The 20,873-nt window shown below is 40.4% G+C and overlaps 1 protein-coding gene across 1 annotated transcript; it reads left to right on the top strand.

Moving 5' to 3' along the window:
• The first annotated feature begins 1,122 nt into the window (after nucleotides 1-1,122).
• PAX1 (paired box 1) lies at nucleotides 1,123-20,355 on the top strand. The gene is made up of 5 exons (XM_081950169.1): nucleotides 1,123-1,247; nucleotides 2,937-3,590; nucleotides 6,682-6,827; nucleotides 7,810-8,035; nucleotides 19,152-20,355. Exons 1-5 carry the CDS (start codon nucleotides 1,244-1,246, stop codon nucleotides 19,247-19,249), a joined length of 1,128 nt encoding a protein of 375 aa, XP_081806295.1. The 5' UTR covers nucleotides 1,123-1,243; the 3' UTR covers nucleotides 19,250-20,355.
• Nucleotides 20,356-20,873: the final 518 nt, after the last annotated feature.

Here is a 20,873-nt window from a genome sequence, read left to right on the forward strand (position 1 = left end):
TTGTGCTTCGGTGGATGCTTGTGAGAAACGATTAAAACGGGCGAGAAGTTGGAGACCTATCAAAGGTATCCTTATTCTGAGGAATTGAGCTGGGCTGTAATTTTTAACTTGCAGTCTCGCAGTCTGTAAAACTTCATTACACCGACGAGGGGGAGGATAGGGAAGAAAGACCTGGTGGTCATTATCATTATAATGGTCCTGGTGGTCAGGTCATTTATCTGGCAGGAAATCTGAACTGATCTCATGGAGAGAGTATCTTTTCCGGCCCTCAGTAGCTTGCTGGACACTAATCTCTGCAGGGTGTGAGTGGATGTGCCCGAAGCTGAGCAGGGTGGTGGGGTGGGGAGACTGAGAACTAGGCAAGGGGCTATTTGCCTTTTCCTCCATGGATGGAGGAATGAACTAATGCGGTGCGTCCTCCTCTGTTTTTCAATGCACCTTAAACTCGGAAACCTTAGAAACTAGTCGGGCGCCTTTGCGGGAAAGGCCGTTATCCCTGATATTTCCAAAGCCCCTTTGAAATGAATAGGGAGGTGCACCCTAAAGGGCTCCACTCGTATCTCAAGCTCCTATTGTATTAATACGATGAATACGACGCAGCAACGGGTGCAAGGGAGCGCCGCAGACTTTCGTCGAGGTTCCTCTGCCCTGCAGGTGGCTACTGATCACCTTAGCCACTTTGCAAGGCCCCAAAGACTGGGCTCCGTCAAATAGATGTCTGTTTCTATCCTTCAAGAAAAGCGCAAGGGACGGTAGTTTGCTCAAGCCCCCTCCCCCCGTTGAAAAAGAGCTAGAGGGGGGAGCACTCCTCCCGCCTTCCTTTCCCCGCAGGAGCCTCTTGGTGCCGGGGGGTTGGGGCGGGGGCGTCGGCTGTGGCGCCCGGGGTCTCTGAATTGGAGTCAGCTGGAGGGGGCTGAGCTCCGAGCCCCGCCGGGGCGGAACCCAGCCAAGCCCTGCCCCGCAGCACCTCCCGGGGCCTCCCTTGCAGGCCGGCTGGACCAGGAACTGCCGGCAGGAGCCAATGAAGGGCCGGGGCCGCATCAGCGGCACCTCCGGCTTGACGTGGGAGACGCATCAAGTTGAGCCGAACTGAAACGGGCTGCGCCGCTTCCCTCCCGGCAGCAGACGTGGAGCTCCACGCGCGGGTCTAGTCCGGCCTCGACTCCCAATTGACCCGGGAGCTCGGCTCACATCTCTATGCGCCGGGCGGACGGACATCGGCGGGCGCCACTTCTCGCCGGCCATGGGTAAGGGCGGGCAGGCGCTCGGGCGGGGGACTGGAGGGAGGAGGAGGAGGAGGAGGAAGCGCTGCTCTTGGCGGGGAGGCAGCTGCAGGCGGAGGGGGATCCTCGGCCTCCTCGGTTCTAGGGACCTGGGACCAGCCGCTAGAAAAGGATGCCGGCTGCTCCCGACTGGCAAGGCGCACTTTCAACCGCGGTAGGAAGTGGGGAGGCGCTCCTGCCTCCAGAAGTGGGGGGGGGGCATGCGGGATAGAGTGCCCGCGGGCGGCAGTAACCTTCGGAGGTGGTTTGGATGAGAAATCCGTTTCAAGTAGAGAATTGTCTCTGTAGAACTTCCCTTCTTCTCCCAGGAACTCCAATTCCGTGGAAAACCCTCTCCTGGCCTAGAGATTTCAATTAGCAAATTGTAATTCCATTTGCTGTTTTAGGTTTACTCATCTAAATTGGGCCTTTTTCTTTTAAACAGTAAAAATAATATAAATCTGTAGATTGTACATAGCACTCACATGACCATTATAACAATTTATTATATTGCATGACATAATTTCGGAATTATTTAAGATGCAGGCATATTTCAAAATAAGAATATAATGTGCTTGCCATCTTACAATATGACCGATTAAATATATTCTAAATATATTTAGTTCATATGGAGCTAGATATTGTGGGTAAATTGTTTTCCACAAATCTTTTTTTTTAATTTGCTGTCAAAAGCACCCTAAAAGATCGCTCGTTTATTTGGCTATTCAGATATTTCCAATTTTGTTGTCTTGAAGGAGCTCTGCCCTTTTATTTCAACCTATTAAGGAATCATATATATTTCTGATTATCTTTCAATGATAGGAATTCATTACTATATTTCAGATGTAATCAAATTCCGCAGGTGACCATAAGTTAATATAATTGAATCCTAACCCTAACCAATTGATATCATTGGCTTTGGTTAACATCACAGATTTGAAATTTCTCATGAGGATTCATTATATTAAACTATGAGGTTAACATTTACACGTGTTATTTTGACACCCGCTTAGTAAAATCCTCCAAGAATGGACTAAAGTTCTGGAGAACCTATACGTGTGAAGGCAGCAGATGTACCTGAATACAGGGGTTGGTATAGGAAAGTACACGAATTGGCATTCCTTGTAAAATGAACCTTGTTGAGAGGTTGCCAGAATTTAAGCGATAAGTTCAAATTAAAAAGTAATTATTTATAAACTTTTGGAAAGACGTTTGGGAATAGGACATATTCTAGCCAATGGTCAGATTTCCGTGCGCATGTAACATTTAAACTACAGTATATCACCCTGCACTTTAAAAGGAATAGCCAGGGAATTCCATGAGTTACACCTATATATATTAGCGCGCGCGCACACACACACATACTCCATGAATTACATCATATATGTATGTGTGTATACACACATACTCACCCGCATCGGTATATTATAAGGTGTAACTAATGGAATATGTATCTATCTATGGTAATTCAGATAACTGATTGTTCAGTCCATTCCCGTAGCCCTAGGGGAGTCTCTAGATCCGTTCGCTGAGCCTAGGCGTAGTAAGAGCCCCCGCCGCCCTCCTCCCCATCTCTCTCGGCCCACCGTCCCCCTGCAGCGCTGCCTCCTTCCCTTGCCTCGGTCGCAAGCCCTTAGTCAGCTCCCGCTCCCCTTCTCTTCCGGCTCTTTCCAGAGCAAACCTACGGCGAAGTGAACCAACTCGGCGGCGTCTTTGTCAACGGGAGGCCGCTGCCCAACGCCATCCGCCTGCGGATCGTGGAGCTGGCCCAGCTCGGCATCCGACCCTGCGACATCAGCCGGCAGCTGCGGGTGTCTCACGGCTGCGTGAGCAAGATTTTAGCCCGGTACAACGAGACCGGCTCCATCCTGCCCGGCGCCATCGGCGGGAGCAAACCCCGCGTCACCACCCCTAACGTGGTGAAGCACATCCGAGACTACAAGCAGGGCGACCCGGGGATCTTCGCCTGGGAGATTCGGGACCGCTTGCTGGCCGACGGCGTCTGCGACAAGTACAACGTGCCTTCGGTGAGCTCTATTAGCCGGATCCTGAGGAACAAGATCGGCAGCCTTTCGCAGCCCGGCGCGCCCTACGACGCGAGTGGTGGCGGCGGCAGCAGCAAACAATCTGCCCCGCAGCCGGCCTTACCCTACAACCACATCTACCAGTACCCTTACCCCAGCGCCGTCTCAGCCTCCGGCACTAAGATGGGCGGCCACGCCGGAGGAGCTCCCGTCTCCGCGGCCCACGTCAACCTCCCCCGCTCCTGGCCTTCCGCGCACTCGGTCAGCAATATCCTAGGCATCCGCACCTTCATGGAGCAAAGCGGTGAGTGGACCTGACGCGACCGTCCGGGATCTCGGTAGGAAACGGGGCTCCAGGTAGAAGCAGCCCTTCCAGTAGCCGAAAGGACAGAGTTGCTGTCTCTATCAGGTTCATTAATACCCGCCATCATCAGTTTGCGTGGCGATTTATAGACTACAAAAGAAAAGCAGTCCCTGATTTCCAGAGTTACGACTTAGGGAAGGTAAAACGACTACTTTATAGGGTAGATCTGTTTTGTGAATTTATTTTCAATTAAAAAAGAGGACGGATTTTATAGAAATTTGGGATATCCTTATTTCGTTTTCTTGCTTCAATTTTATATTTAAATCCCGTGGCTCTGAAAATAGTGCATTACTATAAACAATGTGTGTTTCTATTTGTCTTATGCATGCGCACAATTCCCAGCTATGAGTTTATTCCCAACTATGTGGTGGAATGTGGTGGCTAATTATTTAATTTAACTCCTGAAAATCGCATCAAGCCTATATATTTATCACTCATAGAAACTTAATGTCACTTATAAGGCAAATGAAATTTACTCAAGAAACTTGAGAAATACCTCTGATTAATATTATGTTTTCCTAGAGCATGCCCACAGGCCATACATACTGTGAAGCCTTTATTCTAGGTTCATAGGTTTTATTATAAGACATCAATCACCACTGCAGGCAGAAGAAAAGATCTGGCTTATAACTAGAGACATTTCAAGTGCATCTGACTTCACATTTTGGAATTCTCAGGAAGTCTTAACAAACCATTTTGAACATATTCATTCTAAAATAAGCCAGCATTAGACACAATTATATTTTATATATTTCCTAGTAGTTTACTCATTTCTGCTCTAAACAAAATTATGTATGCCTTTGATAGGCACACCAAATTCAAGAACATATTTTACTTAGTTTGTTGAACTCCTGACTATTCCTTAAGAATAACTGGGCAGCTTGCAATGACCTGCTTCTCCAGGCCATTCTAAAAGACAGCCCTTTATGTGTCTGTGTTGCTTCCCCCATAAGAGGACATGTTCCCTGGGCCATGCAGGCCTGGTGCGGAAGATGACCCAGTCCTCTATGAGAGCTTCAAAACCAAGTAGGGCTTCATAAGTGGCTCTCACACCACATCTTCATAGTTGCTCATTGCTTAATGTCTCATTGCTTCCTGGGAGCTTTTGCTGCTGCTATAACAACCTGGAAGGACAAAATTCAGCAGACAGAACTCTGGCTGCTGTTGCAAAAAAGGCCTGGACATCTTGAACTTCTTATGAAAAAATGTGGAAAATATTTTCGTAGCGATGAGAGATTGCCAACCACAAACTCCGAGCCCTTACACTCCCCTCTCCCTTTAGAAAAATGGAAAGAAAAGAAAAAGTAGTCTCAAGAAACAAATTCATATCACAATTATTTTCTGAAAGATCAAATATCTGACAGAGGATTTCTTTTCCACTTCTTATACTATTACTTGTCTTTCAGTTGTTTTACATTCCATATTTCTGTCTTCTCGTGGATTCTACAATTGCTGAGATCCCAATTATCCACAAACTCTTTCTTAGAGAGGAGGCTGCTAGTGTTAGGGAATCTTCTATTTTTAGACTGTAGTTATCTACATTGTTTTGTTACTAGGATACCTTAAGTTGCCATTTAATTTAATTTAATTGTTGAGTTTGTGAAGGAGAGAACGTTCCATTTTGTGGCTCCAAAACGAAACCAGTGAGAGGCACTTGAAAGTTCTTTATAACTCAATAACCCATCTTTTAATAGATAATTGTGAAATGTTTTCAAAAGTGCCATCCGTGTTTTAGATTACAGATTCTCAGGTATCCTTATTCATGACCCAAGGGCTAATCAATAAATAAAGATACTAGAGATTATACCATCAGCTCTTTGATTCTGGTATTCCCAGTAGTATCTGGATGTGTTGCAATTAGTTCCATCATCCTCAACCAGAGCAATAAAAGAAAATCAATTTAATGGACCTATTCACATGGCTTAGGCTTAGTTTGCTAAGAAAGAAAGAAAGAAAGAAAGAAAGAAAGAAAGAAAGAAAGAAAGAAAGAAAGAAAGAAAGAAAGAAAGAAAGAAAGAAAGAGAAAGAAAGGTCAGATAGTACCAGTTTCTCCTGTAAATTAATTCTAACTATGCCGAAACTCTATTTAAAAGATGCCAAACACAGACTCCATCCCATTTTCACTCCAAAAGCACTTGGACATTTCTGTATCTTTGTATCTAATTCACTATAATCCTGTTTTCCATTTATAATACTCTCTTGAGAGTCTTCTAAATGATATGAGAGCCAAAAACCCTGGTTCATGTAATGAAATAGGCATGGAGATGGATAAGTATGTTTTAAATGAAATGCTGGCCAAAGCTGTTTCCAGTTTTAACTGTCTCCTCTCTCATTTCCATCCTTGAGTTTTACCTACTGTGCAGATCCAATTCAATATTGTAGTTTAGTCATAAGACATTTGTGACCCTAAGTGTCTTCTGAAAGTTCAGTTTCCTCTCCATCCACTGATGTGTTTTGTTGAAATGCTTCCCACCCAAACAGAATCTGCAGTGATGCTGGGAATTAGTCTTTCATAAATAAATCTGGATTGAATTTATTGCTAGCTGCTTATACAAGGCTAGGGCATTGCAGTGTGGGCAAAATAAAAACCCTTCTTATACAAATCTTTTAGCCTTAGGGAACATTAAACCCTTTAGCTTCAGGGAAAATTGAGAAGGGAAGCAAACACTGGGGGTGGAGTGGGGTGGAAGGAAAGAAGAGATCACCATTGAACCACCTTCCAGTTCTCTAATAAAGCAAATGTTTGATGTTATCTTTTCCTCTGCAATTTGGCATGAGATTCCTCTTTACCTGCATCCTTAAAAAGCCCACACCACTCTGATTTGATGTGAGGCCAAGACAATGTCCCTGGAGCCTAATGGGTTATTTTCATTGACCTCTAGAGACTTCATAGAGCTTAACAGAGATTTCTGAAAAGGTGAGTTATCATCCAGGAAGTAGGTGTGGGATTCACGTAAGGGAGCCAGTGGGTCTTGGGACAGGCAATCACTTTTCTGGCTGCTAATATATCCCCCAATCTCTCCCACCCTAGGTGTTCTAACTGGGACAGATGGTTCTGCCTATCCTCCCAAACTCGAAGACTGGCCAAGTGTGAATAGAACCGCCTTCCCTGCTGCCGGGCATGGGGTCAATGCACTTGACAAATCAGCAGCAGAAGCAGACATTAAATATCCCCAGGTAACAATCCAGCCCCTTGGGAATTCAATAGCAGGAAGGGCTGCACAGGGCTGTGTCAGTGGCCAGGAAGTGAGGCGTGGGGTGGGGTGGGGGTGGGGGTGGGGAAGGAGAAAACAGAAGCAAAGCAGGGATTATCCTGCAAGATCTGTATTGTATAGGAAAACTATGTTTCTGAAATAGCAGTAAACAGTTACTGAGCCAAGATTTCAGGAAACAAAACAAATTGTGATACAAAAATTTCCCCCACAAGATTATTCTAATCTAATTCTCCTTTTAAAGCAAACTCATATTAGGGACTGGCACGCTGATGGCACCAGGTTGAAGTGGAGGGAAGGGAGCCCTGCTTGATTTCTGTCCTTACACCAAGAACACGCACAGCGTTGTCCTTCAAGGGCTGCTGGCTGCTTTCAAAAAGCAATGGGCGAGGGCCCTAACAGACTAATTTCACCTACTTTGAATCGAAATTATATGTACGTACCTAATGTGATTACAGCAATGATTACTCCTAATACCAGGTATCAGATTAAAAACATTGTAAATTATAGTCTGGCAACAATTGAGGCCTCTGCTTTGTAAACCAAAGGGGGAAATGACACAGGCACACTCCTACAGCAGCTTCTGGTTATTGTTATCGATATATTTCTTTGTAATTTCATAAAATGTACCCTTTTTTTGGATAATAATCTATATATTTCCTTGCACCAGCTTCTGTGATTATTCAAACTGAGATCATGAACTGCATGAACTGAGATCAAGAATTACTAGTCCATGTTTTGCTGTGCAGGTTTTTCGCATTCCTCTTCAATTTAATTTCATTCTCTAGATCCTTATTTGGAAGCAAAGTGAACTTGAAAAGATAATTTAATTTACTTCCCCATTCATGTAATTAGAATCAGAACAGGAATGGCAAATCCATGCTGGAGTATGACCTCTCTTCCTAAAGCTCCCCATTTTTCCACATGCATTTTTCTTCCCTTTGCAGCCCCCTCCTGGGCTCTCGGCTGTGAGTCCTTTCCTGTCCCCTTGTGCATATCCATCATCAAACCAACCTGGCGTTTATGGAGGGCCTGGAGGAAGCTACCTAAATCCATCTCATCACCACTGGCAGACCCAAGGTAACCCCTTGGCTCATCACCACGGGCCTGGAGTAGCTGTTCATGGTACAGAACTGGCTTCCACTGTGGCTTTCAAACATCTCTCCAGAGAAGGTAAGCAAAGATGAAAGGGAGGCACAGCTTTCTTGGGCAGTGGCAAAAGAGGGGTTAAAAGACTTTATGTTCTACTGTATGTTCACGTCCCCTGTATTTCCTATGCTTATCATTCATTTTGGTGGTTATGAATTTCTTAGAATGTGTGTGACAACTACTTCCAAGATGTGGCTTTTATGTATGCATAAAGTATCATTCAGCAACATTCTAAAAGAGATACTGCATTGGTCTACACAAAGTATTATTCATTGGAGGCCAATCAGATAATCAGTTAGCAAGTACCGAGTAAAGGATGGCAGGTGAGAGTCTTTTTTTTAAAGTGTATTTTGAAAATGTTCCACACTTTTAATTTCATTGAAATACAGTCTGATTTCAGCAAACAAGCAAAGTTCTGTGATTTCTTGTCAATTATTGTTATCCTCACCAGAAATAACTTCTTTCTGTTGAAAGTGCTGTTACTATTCAGTTATCAGAAGTTAAATAATTGGAGGTGCTTTCTGGCAGGGAAATCTCATCCTACTTAAATATTTTCTTATCCCTTGCACAGAGCTACTTCTCTTTTTTTCTTTTCTTTTCTTTTTAAAAAACAGCTACACCTTTATTTGTCTTTCAATTATTATGCAATAGTCACTAGCTGCGTGTGGTCCTTTTTAGGATATTAGATTGAAGTGTCATTTAGGCTGCAAGATAATTGACAATGATTGATGACACTGAAATGAGGTGTCTTGCACATGTGAAAGTAGTCTCTAAGACTTTGGAAACAGGAACATAAAAAGGAAGGGGCCAATATAAAAAAAAACATTGTTGCCTGAGCAAAGATTGGGTTGTGTTCTGTGGCTCTTGCCTTTCAGATACTACATAAAGTATTTGTAAGCGTAAGTATTTGTCCCAGTCAAAATGAAGGTCATACATCTCTTAATGTTTCTATTACAGTAATTTGGACTGTATGGTGCAAATCTAAGCATGATTCTACATAACAAAGTCTGTATACTATTTCTTACATTTTCTATGGCTAATGCTCTTGACTAAAGAATAAGGCAACTGTTTTAATACATTAACACACATTAACACATTAATACACTAAGAGCATATTTGGAAACAAAATACAATAAAATCATTCCTTCCTCTATATGTACAATTTCAAATTTATTTTGGACTTTTAAAAATATTTTAGAAAGTCAAAAAGAAAGATCTTTTAACTCAAAAGAAACACACACACATACTTCCCTTCCCCACCTGACTATAATTGTCAGTTGCTTATACAAAAGAAAAGCAGTCTAGCAAAAACTTCAGTCTTCTAGTCATTCCTAAACATTAGTCCCTTAAAATGTATTGAGCATTGGAGTATTTATTTCATATTTATTTATGCAGATCACAAAATAAAAATAAATAGCTGGAGAATATACGTCTTTTCACAAATACAATAATTAATTGATTTAAAAATAATAATTTCAATATACAGAAGTTTATTGTTTTTATGGAACAAATCCAACATTAATCTTAACAAAGTGAGAGACATTTTGATTTTAGTCAATTCTATTAAAGTCTCTGTTGCCAATAAACTAAGAGAACCTCTTAAAAATATTTGAATTAAAATAAACAATAAATTTATTTTTAAAATCTGAGCATGTTAGATATTACTTTGTTGTTTTATGGATCTTTCCTTCCTGTACGCTTCTTTCCCTTCTCTTCCATGTTCATAGGTTCAGTTTATCATTTTGTGCATACTTATGAGGAAGTAAATCCCACTGAATGACGTATTTTCAAATAGTTCTGCTTTGAATTCTATGTTAGCTTTTCCTGACTAATATTTCTACCTCACTGGCCCAGTTTAGTTTGTGCATTCACTGAATTGTAAAAGTGCTTTTGATTTGAGTGCAGGTTTCACCTTATTCACAAGATAATCCTCATTTGGAAGGAAGGTTGTGTGAGTAACATTTACTTGAGTATTTCACATATTTGTGAATTTTCAATTTCTTGATTTGTTTGGAGGAGGAGAAATCATAATTTATTAACTAACTTAACTAATTAACTAATTAAACTAACATGTTTACCTAAAATGTTAATACTGGAATGTTAGTGTCTTTGAAATGTTCAAAATTGAGCTTTTTTTTTTAACGGCATGGTCCATGTTGTTTTGGAAATTAATAGAAATCAACTATTTTAAAAGAAAATGTGGTCCATTTTCCCTTTCTTGTTCTCCTGTAATATATATATATATTACAGGATATATATATATAATCAGCCTTATACTAATTATCCATGGTATCTTGGTGGATAGCTTTTGTGCATGTTTCCTGCTATAAGGATATCTTTTTCATTTTAAAGTGTCCTTCTTCACCTGTAGAAATCTAGTAGGTGCCACAAACAGTTTGGTATTTCCAGTAAGCCTTGTTTCTTTACTGCTGGTAAATGTTGAAGCAGAATAGACTTAGGGGTGGGACATTGAGCTGAAGGAAGTGCCAAGTTAAATGAGGTTGCTCTATGTTGACTTGAGTTTACTTATGCACACTGACTTCAGTAAACAAAGATTTTCACAAGCAGTGAAGACTCTGTGATTTAACCTAAATGTCTTCTAGTTGTTTGGGGATTAGATAGGAAGATGAACTTCCATAAATTCAAAGTATGTTTCTTTTTAAGCTTCCAATTGGTATCATCTGTTCTAGATAAAACTCAGTGGAAAACATATTTATTTTGCTGGGCTTTGCAATTTGCACAATCCACAAAACTTGGCAAGACTACAAAACTGCTTGGGGGGAAGCTCTGATGCCAGGCTTGGAGGATACTGCTATGCCAGGCTGCTGTTTTATTTGAAAGGCTTCCACGATGCAGGCAATATGTACAAAATCAATGAAGTGCCATTTGTTTTTAAATGGAGCCAGCAGAAACAATTTAATAAATCAAGCCTAATATCAATTATGCCCTCACACATGAGGAAAACAGCAAAAAACTGACAAAGGGGTCTGCCACTTATTACCTCACTTCAGTCATGAGTTTTGGGCATAAACTTTTCTTAGTCTTTCCCTCTAACACTTTCTGAATAGGAACGTATCCTATAGGTCTTGGAAATTCTAAAGCAATATAAATATTGTGAAATCTATTCTTATGCAAATTTGTTTAATGCTTCACTATAATTTTCCAGATTACCTCTGTTGGAATATACCTTTCAAGCACAGAAAGTCCTCAGTTTACAACAGTTCATTAGTGACCGTTTGAAGTTACAACAGCACCGAAAAAGTGATATATGACTATTTTTCACTCTTAGGTCTACTACAGCATCCTCATAGTTTTGTGATCAAAATTCAGACTCTTGACGACTGACACATATTTATTACAGTTGCAATGTCCTGGGGTCATGTGATTACCTTTTGCGATATTCTAACAAGCAAAATCAATGGGGAAGCCAGATTCACTTAACAGCAGTGTTACTAACTTAACAACTGCAGTGGTTCACTTAACAACTATGGCAAGAAAGGTCAAAAAATGGGACAAAATTCACTTAACAAATGTCTTGCTTAACAATAGGAATTTTGGGCTCAGTTGTGGACATAAGTCAAGGACTACCTATACTGACCAACTGTAAAGCTAATAATACATTTAAATTAAAATCACCTACTCCTCCCTTTGTCCTATAGAACTTAAAATGAAAGTAAATTCCAACCAATACAGAAACTGCACTTACTTGCATTAATGCCAAGGAGAGCCGCCACTGAGATCTGTGCTGGTGTGAATACAGAATAATAGAGTTGGAAGAGACCTTGGAGGTCTTCCAGTCCTACCCCTTGCCCAATTTTTGTTCTACAATTAGCCTAATGAATCAAGACAGTGTTAAATCTGTTCCTACACTTTGGACATCCTTTCTTGACTTGAGGAGTGCTCTCCTATACTACTACCAGTTAAGTTGCCTAATTTAAATAGATGAGATATTCAAGACCAAAGAGCTTTTCTCTGCCCTATTATCTATAATCTTAGATTACAGATCCCAAGAACCCTCATATACCATAAAAGAGCTTCTAGTGCTAATTTAGCTTATTCAAGAGTTGCAGAATGGCAAATGTCTAGATGTATGTAAATCTCCTTCATTCAACAAATTAATGTCATGCATCTCATAAAGTTTTTGCAATTCTTGCATGTTGCAATCCTTTAAACAGTCTAAAAGTTTTAAAAACCCCTTTTTTACATATGTTGAGATCCATTTAAACAATTGGGATCTCCCCACCTACCCCCTTACTTTTTATCTTATTCTGGGTGGCATCTCTTACTAGACTACCGTATATTTCGGAGTATATGTCACACTGGAGTATAAGACACACCAAGGGTTTGAAGAGGCAAATTTTAAAAAAAGTAGGTAGGTAGATAAAGGGATAGAGGGAGAGAAAGACAGAGAAATGCAGTAGGTAGATAGGGAGAGAGAGTAGTTAGGTAGGTAGATAGGTAGATAAAGGGATATATAGAGAGAAATAGAGAAATACAGTAGCTAGTTGGGGGGGGGAGTGTAGGTAGGTAGGTAGGTAGAGGGATAGAGAGAAATAGAAAGAGAGAGAGAGAAATACAGTAGATAGGTAGGGAGAGAGAGAGAGAGAAAGAAAGAGAGTAGGTAGATTGGTAGGTAGAGAGATAGAGAGAGAGGGAGAAATACAGTAGATAGGGAGAGAGAGAGAGGAGGAGGTAGGTACATAGGTAGATAGAGGGGGGAGAGAGAAATACAGTAGCTAGGGAGAGAGAGAGAATAGGTAGATATATAGGTAAATAGAGGGAGGGGGAGAGGGAGGGAGGGGGAGAGAGAGAGAAAGAAATACAGTAGGTAGGTAGGTAGGTAGGTAGGTAGGTAGATGTTTCCAGGTGTATTTATCCATGTGCTGGAGAAGGAAATAGCTGACAATCTGCAGCACCTAAGACTTTGTTTCTGCTGGCACAGCAATTGATCAATGTAATTCTCATCAATCAGAACTTTCCAAAAGGAAAAAAAAAGTTTTTGCACTCTGCAAACCTCCCAAAAATGGGCCCATTAAAAAAAAAGGCATGAATAGCCTTGGGGGGCTTGCAGCGTGCTCCTGGGGTGTGGGGGAATGAGCAAAAAATGGCCCATTATGGAGGCTTATAGAGTGCTGCTGGGAGCTGGGGGGGGCAAAAAACAGACTATTTTTTGCTCATTTCTGCCCTCCCCAACCCCCAGCTCTCTGAAAGCCTCCATAAGGGTGTGCACTACCATTTTGGTGAAGGGTCGGGGCTTCGGGAGGCAAAAAATGCTGTATTCGGTGTATAAGACACACCCAGATTTTCAGCCTCTTTTTTGAGGAAAAAAGGTGCGTCTTATACTCTGAAAAATATGGTATATATCTCCAGCCACCACACTTAAGACACTTGCCAAATCCTCCTCTGCTTATGCATTCAGGGACTTAGTCTTGGCAATGATGCTGCTCCACTTTTTCTAAGCAGTAGGGTCATTAGATGTCACCATTGCTTGCCTGCTTACCTGCCCAAGAGTGCCATTTCAATGAGTCCAATTGCAATACCCTGCAGCCTCCATTTCACTTGGAACTCCACAGTAGGACCAAGCTGAGGACTTGTACTTGTTCCTGGAAAGGCAACCTTTCTGTCAAACATCAGAACTTTTCATAAACTATCCATTTTGGCCACATGAATCATCAATGACATCAGGGGCCATATAGATTTTTTGAAAGCACCAAATATCATCATCTCACAGAATGAATCTTCTTGAAGCAAAAAGCAGTTGCCATAGATGCAGTCCCAATTCCAAATTAATGTGATATATAAACTCTGCAGGCAATCAGGATTCAGTTACTGATCAAAAGTGATGTTTGATCACAGACTGTTCATTAATATACAATAAATAACACAAGAGACACCCAATCCTAGAAAAGCTTAGAAAACCTTCGCATGACAAAAATTTGTATCCTCAGTTGTCAATAGTAATAGCAGAGAAGTCATTTTGCTTATCTGGTGAGCTTTTCTAGGAGGTAAGCTGCTTCCTAAAACTTTGCTAAGATTTTCCCATTTCAGATTGGGTTGATAATTCCCCAGTTAGAAATGCATCACCCAAAAGCACAATGCTTGCTGCCAAAAATAGCATTATTTATGGAGGAAAGATTCAACCACCATGTAGCTAAACATTTCTGTATATTGGGGGGAACTGGGACTTTGCAATCTGACTTAATGATTCATTCACAGGACCATCCTTCTAGTGTCTTTTGAAACCTAATATGGTTGGTGTTGCCTATCCATTACTGAATTTTAGCCAGAAAACCAAGGCTATGCACCCCATACTGATTGAATAAATGGTGACCTTTCTACAATTTAATGATGCATACTGCTATGTATAGAATTGAAGCTGCAAAAAACTTGAAGCTCTTCTCCTGTTTTCATCCCTTGCATTTCTGTTATACCTGGTGACATCTCCTTCTAATGTTGGGGGCAAAAGACAAATCTTTCAGTCTCAGTCTTCCAAATTCCCATAGTGCTACCAGGACTTCCTTTGGCTTCAATTTATCTAATCTCCTTATATGTCCTATCTGCTTACAAAGTTCTATCTAGATATGTTCTATCTGCACTTATAATCTGAACTATTATCTGGTTATCACATCAGTTTGATATATTGGTAGGCACATCAGCCCTCTGTCACTACCAAAATTGTAAACAATTTATGGAAAGTGAATCCCTCAAACTACTCTACTGTCCATTTGGTAGCATCAAAGTAAGATCCAACTCTCGTGTTTCAGAAAATTAACAAACTACCTCAAAGTGTGTCTATAAATCTGTCTATAGGGTCCTTTTCTTTTCTAATTAAAAGTCAAATTCAGTCACCAACCAAGTGAATGCAGCAAATAATTGAAGCACTGTGCTATTGATTTCTATAAGAGGAAAATATCCAAGTAATATTTGGTATTATGATTTAGTGTCTTGCAAATGGACCATTCCAGCATTGTCCTAATGTAGCTAAAAATGTAGGCTTATAAAACTATAATTAAAAACGGTAAATAAAACAATAACTATCCAAGAATACTGCTTTCTCTTTAAAAAACTCTAACTCCATTAATGTATACAATTAAACAAATCTAAACTTCTTGTCCACAATGCAGCAGAGACCTTAGTACAGTTTTTTTTCCTAATAAAGGCACATCCCAGTGTAAATGTCACTATCAGTAAACAATTCTTACTTTGTAGGAGTATCTGTCCACTTTTATCTTCCCAGATATTTGCACTCATTCATAGCTATACAATATCGATTGAGGGAAGTAGCTATGGTTAGTCTAATGAAGAGACAGAGTAGGGGTGGTATGATAGCAGTATTTTAGTACTTGAGGCGCTCTGACAGAGAAGAAGGTTGACTTATTCTCCAAAGTACCTGAGGGCAGGACAAGAAGTAACAGAAGGAAGATTACCGAAGAGTGATCCAACCTAGAACTAAGGAGAAATTTCCTGAGGTGAGAACAATTGATAAGTGGAATGGCTTATCTCCAGGAGTTGTGGGTGCTCCATCACTGGAGGTTTTCAAGATTTGCCTGGAATGGTCTAGGGCAGTGTTGGAGAACCTTTTTGGCACCAAGTGCCAAAATGGGAGCGCGTCCACGTGCCAGAAACCAGAAGAGCAGTTGCCCAGTGCACATGCGCGTGCATGGTGGCTGCTCTTCCAGTTTCTGGTGTGTGCATGTGCACTGCAACCTGGTGTTCTGGTGTGCATGCACACACAAAGACCAAATGGCTGGTGCACATGCCCGCATTGGTAACTGGAAGATCATATTCTTGGCGCACGCATGCAAACCAGTGGCTGCTCTTCTGGTTTCTAGCACTCCCGCACAAATGAAGACCAGCTGGCCAGTGCACTGGAACCTGGAAGAGCAACAGGCGATGGCTTGCTTGCCCGGAGAGATGGCTCTGCATGCCACTTCTGGTATACGTGCCATAGGTTCGCCATCATGGGTACAGGCTCTTCTGCTTGACCAGGGGTTTGGATTAGAAGACTTTCAAGGTCTCATTACAGCTCTATTACTTTATGTTCTATGTCCTGCTTTAAATATCCCTCATGGTTACATTCCCCTTTTATCCTGGTAGAACGAAATACATAGGAGAAACTGTCCCCTACTGTACATCTTTGTGCACTGCTGCCACTCCAAATCATTTCTTCCTTGGAAGATTAGTGTTGGGATTCTAAATAAATTCAAAAGTAGAATTGGTTTGACTTCTTGTGTTGACAATTGTGTTAAGTCTTGCCTTGATTTGTTTTTCTTCCTTTCTATCAATTGAATATTTACATTGCCTCTAATCCATATACAAGTAGCTTTTAAAGGTGTGGTCTAGCTGAGAATTAAATAGTTTATTCATAAAGGAACACATATGACATTGGCAAAACTGCTTTAAACTCTTGATATAATTCAGTCAGAGATGAGAATGAGTATTCAGGGGCTTGAGCAAAAAGGGCACTTTTTATTCAAAGTTAAATCTACACAGTTCTTTTTCCAGCTCATCTTCTTTTCAAGAAAAAAAAAATCTTGAAAGGAAAGACCATGCAGGAAAATATGATTTCTAACAAGCCCTTTAGTTATTTAATAGAATAATGAGAATATGTCAGCTTAGTTTTAAATCAGTTTATCATTGTATGTCATTATAGCATTTGAGAAGATAATAAAGCCACATTGACTGGTTTATATGATCTCATTTAATACATTTGCACGAAAGTAAAATTCATTATCTGAAGCATTTTTCCTTGCTTTTTATGTGAACATTTGATAACAGTTCAGATCTGGTTTGTTACTGCCCATCTTACCTACATGTATTTGTGTGTGTGTGTGTATGTATGTATGCATGTTTGTCTAGACACACATACATGTACATGTATGTACATATGTGTGTGTATATACGTGTGTGTATATATGTGTGTGTGTATGTGTGTGTATATATATATATATATATATATGTGTGTGTGTGTGTGTGTGTGTGTGTGTGTGTGTGTGTGTGTATAAAACTCCCAGTCTATTCTGTAGCCATGGTATTTCTTGCTAGTTTCCCATCCAAATATTAACCAAATCCCACCCAGCTTAGTTGTTTCAGATAATCAAAGTTTGACTAGATGCTGCCATCTCGCTAGGATAAAATAATTAATTTTACAAGGATATGAGATTAGGAAGTTAGAGAAAAAAATATATTAGTTTATTTCTTAATTGCAAAGTTCTGTCAGGAAAGTGGGAAGTAAACTTGATGCATGGGACTGGGTTGTCTTTCCACTATAGAGAGTCCAAGGTCTCAATCTTCCAATAGATGAAGTCAGCATAAGCCAAGCCATCCTCCAGTTCTAAAGTCTTATGACAATATTACACGAGAAGCAGAATATTCGCTCTGGGAGAGAACTGTGAAACAAGTTCCCTGCTGACTTTGGTTTTTTTTTCTGACAGATATATGGGTCCAGGCTGAAACTTTAGTGAGCTATTGGAAAAAACAGTATTTAAACACTAAGTATGCACTCATTACATGCCTGCTTTTAATGTAGGAAATGAGTAAAAGAAGTTATAGTAATGACTCACTTGAAACAAGTTCACAGAATTAGCAGATCTCATTTCAAAGTAAATAATTTTAGGATGAATGCTGGAGGATTTAAAAATCAAGCACAGAAGCATAATGCATCTTTAGTGCATCTACTCAGTTTTACAAATATCTAGGAAAAAAATATTTCTCGGATAACAGATATTAAAGTCATCTGAGGGACAGCTAGATGGTACCTCAAAGAAATTCAGATTCTGTTTTTCACGTCTTATCTTCTTTCATCCTTTTTCTGGCATTACTTCTAACCTATAAGGCATAACCCAAGTAATTTATTAAATATACATTAATAAACATTTTACAACATAATAAAAGCTTCAGTTCAGTCCAGGAATAATAAAATCCAAATAAACCCACTTCCGTAGGGATAAGAATAAACTCAGCCCAAAGACTCATTGCAGGTAAACGGAACTAGAATTATTTCAGGTGAGTCAGGAAAGAAAAAAGACAAAAATATAAAGATATAAAATTGGAGGAATATTTTGATGGATCAGATTTCACAGCACTGAAAGTGAAGTTAATATTTTTCTCAAATACTCTGTGGGACACAAAGGACAAACATTAGCTTTTTTTCAAATGAGGGAAGAGCCTTCTTCCATGGGAGCTTGGATCCCAGCCCCAAATTTCCTGAATTTCCTTTATTTATCATACATATTCTAATGGTTCTGGATTCCTAGCTAAGCAATTATTTTCTTTGAACATGCATGCTCAGTCTTGGTCAACTGCTTCCAAGTAGTGGGTTTTATGTGTGAATAAACTATCTGAGCAAACACTCTAAAAGAGATACTGTATCAGTTTACACAAAGGATTACTCATTCCATGCCCATCAGTTATCAAGGGCTGAGAAAAGGATGGCAGGTGAAGCACAACTTTTTAAATTGTGCTAGTGTCCCTTGACTGCTCCAGAGTTTAATTTTCACTGAAATTTTCAAAAGAGCAAACCTGGTCATACATAATGAAGAGTAGTATCTTTTAAACAGATATTTCTTTGATTATTTTTACTATGAATACTGCTTTATGTAAAGGTGGAGTAGAAATAAAAAAGTTCAAGATTATTGATTATTATGTATAAATTTATTAAATCCCATTGAACTCAACGGAAGAAATAACTATTTTAACGGGGGGGGGAGGAATATCTTCTCACTGAGCTGGTAAACCTGCTTTGCCATTCCAGACTAGCTACGGAACACTTTTCCAAATAAAGCATTTTTAACAAAAAGAAACTACAACAACAACACAGCCGGTGAGGATAGGAAAACTAGCACAACAGGGGAAAAGCTAGAGTGCTAGACGGTGAGCTATAGTTTCCACATGCAGGGACTTGTCTCGTATGAAAGGGAGCAATCCGCAGTCTGAGATGATACAGGCACCTGTTCTTCCCTTCCGTGTGGACTAGACGTATGCCATGAGTAACCCCAACAGGTTTTGGGACCTTGATTTTTCCCCCCACGAGAAACCCCGGCGAGTGCCCGGGTGTTGCGGTAGAGGCTGGTTGGCGCCTGGCAAGGAAGCGCGGGATCATCCCACGTGCCTTCATCTCTTTCTTTGCTCCTTCTTGCAGCTGGAGACAGAAAACAGGCCAGCGGTTCCGGCAGCAAAGCTTCAACAGACGTCCTCTCCAGCATCCACGGACTCTCAGTTCCTGCCTCCTCGTCCTAGGAAGAGAAAGACGGGAAACAGCGCCGGAGGCGGGAAGATGTTGGAGAAGATTCTTCTTTCTCCCAGAGGCCAGGTTTAAATAGGGAAAGGAGGACCTGCTGCAGCCTATCCAGAGGCGCGCCGATGGGGCGGGCTCCATTGTCTGCCCGTGCTTTCTCACGGAGCCTTCTCGCCCAAACAAACGTGGAGGAATGGGCCCTGCGCGTTGCCTTCTCTGCACAGGCCGGGGAAGCGCCAAAACCAACGCATCGGTGTACCTCTTGCTGTGGAGAAATCGAGGAAGGACATTTTTTTTTATTTACGCAGCCGAGAGTGACCCAAGGAGACCATACGCGGTTTTGATGGTGGAGTGTGATGGACGAACTCGTTTAGATGGCGGACGGTGTTGTTGGTCTAAGCAAGAGATAGAACAAGACAAAAGACAGATTTTAAGCCCCAGCCTTCTCATTGAGCGGTTCTTTGGGCCTGTAATGTACTTCGGGTCTAGAAAGCAGTTGGTTGGATGTACAGTTGTTGCTGCGTTTTTGACTTCACTGACAGCAAAGTGCATTTTGCGTTTCAAGACACATTACCACTGAAACACTTTCTTGTCTCAGCTACAAAAAAAAAATAAACATTTTTTTTAAAAAATAACCAGCTAGATATTTTCATTCTAGGAGTCTTTCTCTTAAATGAAAAGAGCTACTATCCCATCTCATTGCACTCTATTTTAAAAAGGCCTTCAAGATTAAATTCTACAAAACTGAATGAAGGTTTGACAGTTGGTCAATATAGCTTGTGAACAATTGTTCAAATTCCTTCTAATTTAATCGTGAAAAGTTTTAGAACTGACACGAAAAGTTTCAGTAATTGGCTGTATGTCACGTTAAACAAACAAATTAATTAACCTGAGCTGGCAAATGAAAAGGACATTGCTCAAACTATTAGCATAGCCTTTCCCTTCCCTTCATATTTCCAAAATGTTTTCCTTGAACAGGTTTCAGAAGACTTCTGCCCGATGTTCCACTCTGCTAAAGTCCTGTTTTGCCGGCATAGATTTGCTGCTAATTTCTAATGCAAAATGGCAACTCAGTAACAATCTTAGCTGATTTTATATTTTTGTAACAAACCAATAAAATATGAATAACAATCTTCCTTGTGTTCTATGTATGTGTGTGTGTGTGTGTTGGGGGATGATGTCTCCTTAAATGTTGCCACTAAATGTCTTTCTACAGCCAAATCCTAACCATGTTTACTCAGCACCGCAGTAAACTCAGATGACTTCAGTAGGATTTTCAAATAGCTGGAACATACTCAAATATTTTTAATCTGCCAGAACTTCAAATTTTATGACTCAGAATTTGAAGCACAACATTTGAATATGAAATGTACAGTTTTATTTCAAAAACAGTTTAGCATTATTGACAAACTTCATTTACCTGGATAGCCATCAATTGTAACATTCAATAACCTGTTATATATTACCAAAAACAACTGTGTTAATTCACTAATACTATTAGATATTAAATATAGGAATATATTTCAATATACAAATAAATGAAATATAACTCTCATTTTTAAAACTGCTTGAATATCAGATGTAAATATATGCTGATCTTCACAGATAAAAACTGTAAAGTCAGAC

Source organism: Natrix helvetica (assembly GCF_964273705.1).
Source record: "Natrix helvetica genome assembly, chromosome: 4".
In the NCBI taxonomy this organism is placed as follows: Eukaryota; Metazoa; Chordata; class Lepidosauria; order Squamata; family Natricidae; genus Natrix; species Natrix helvetica.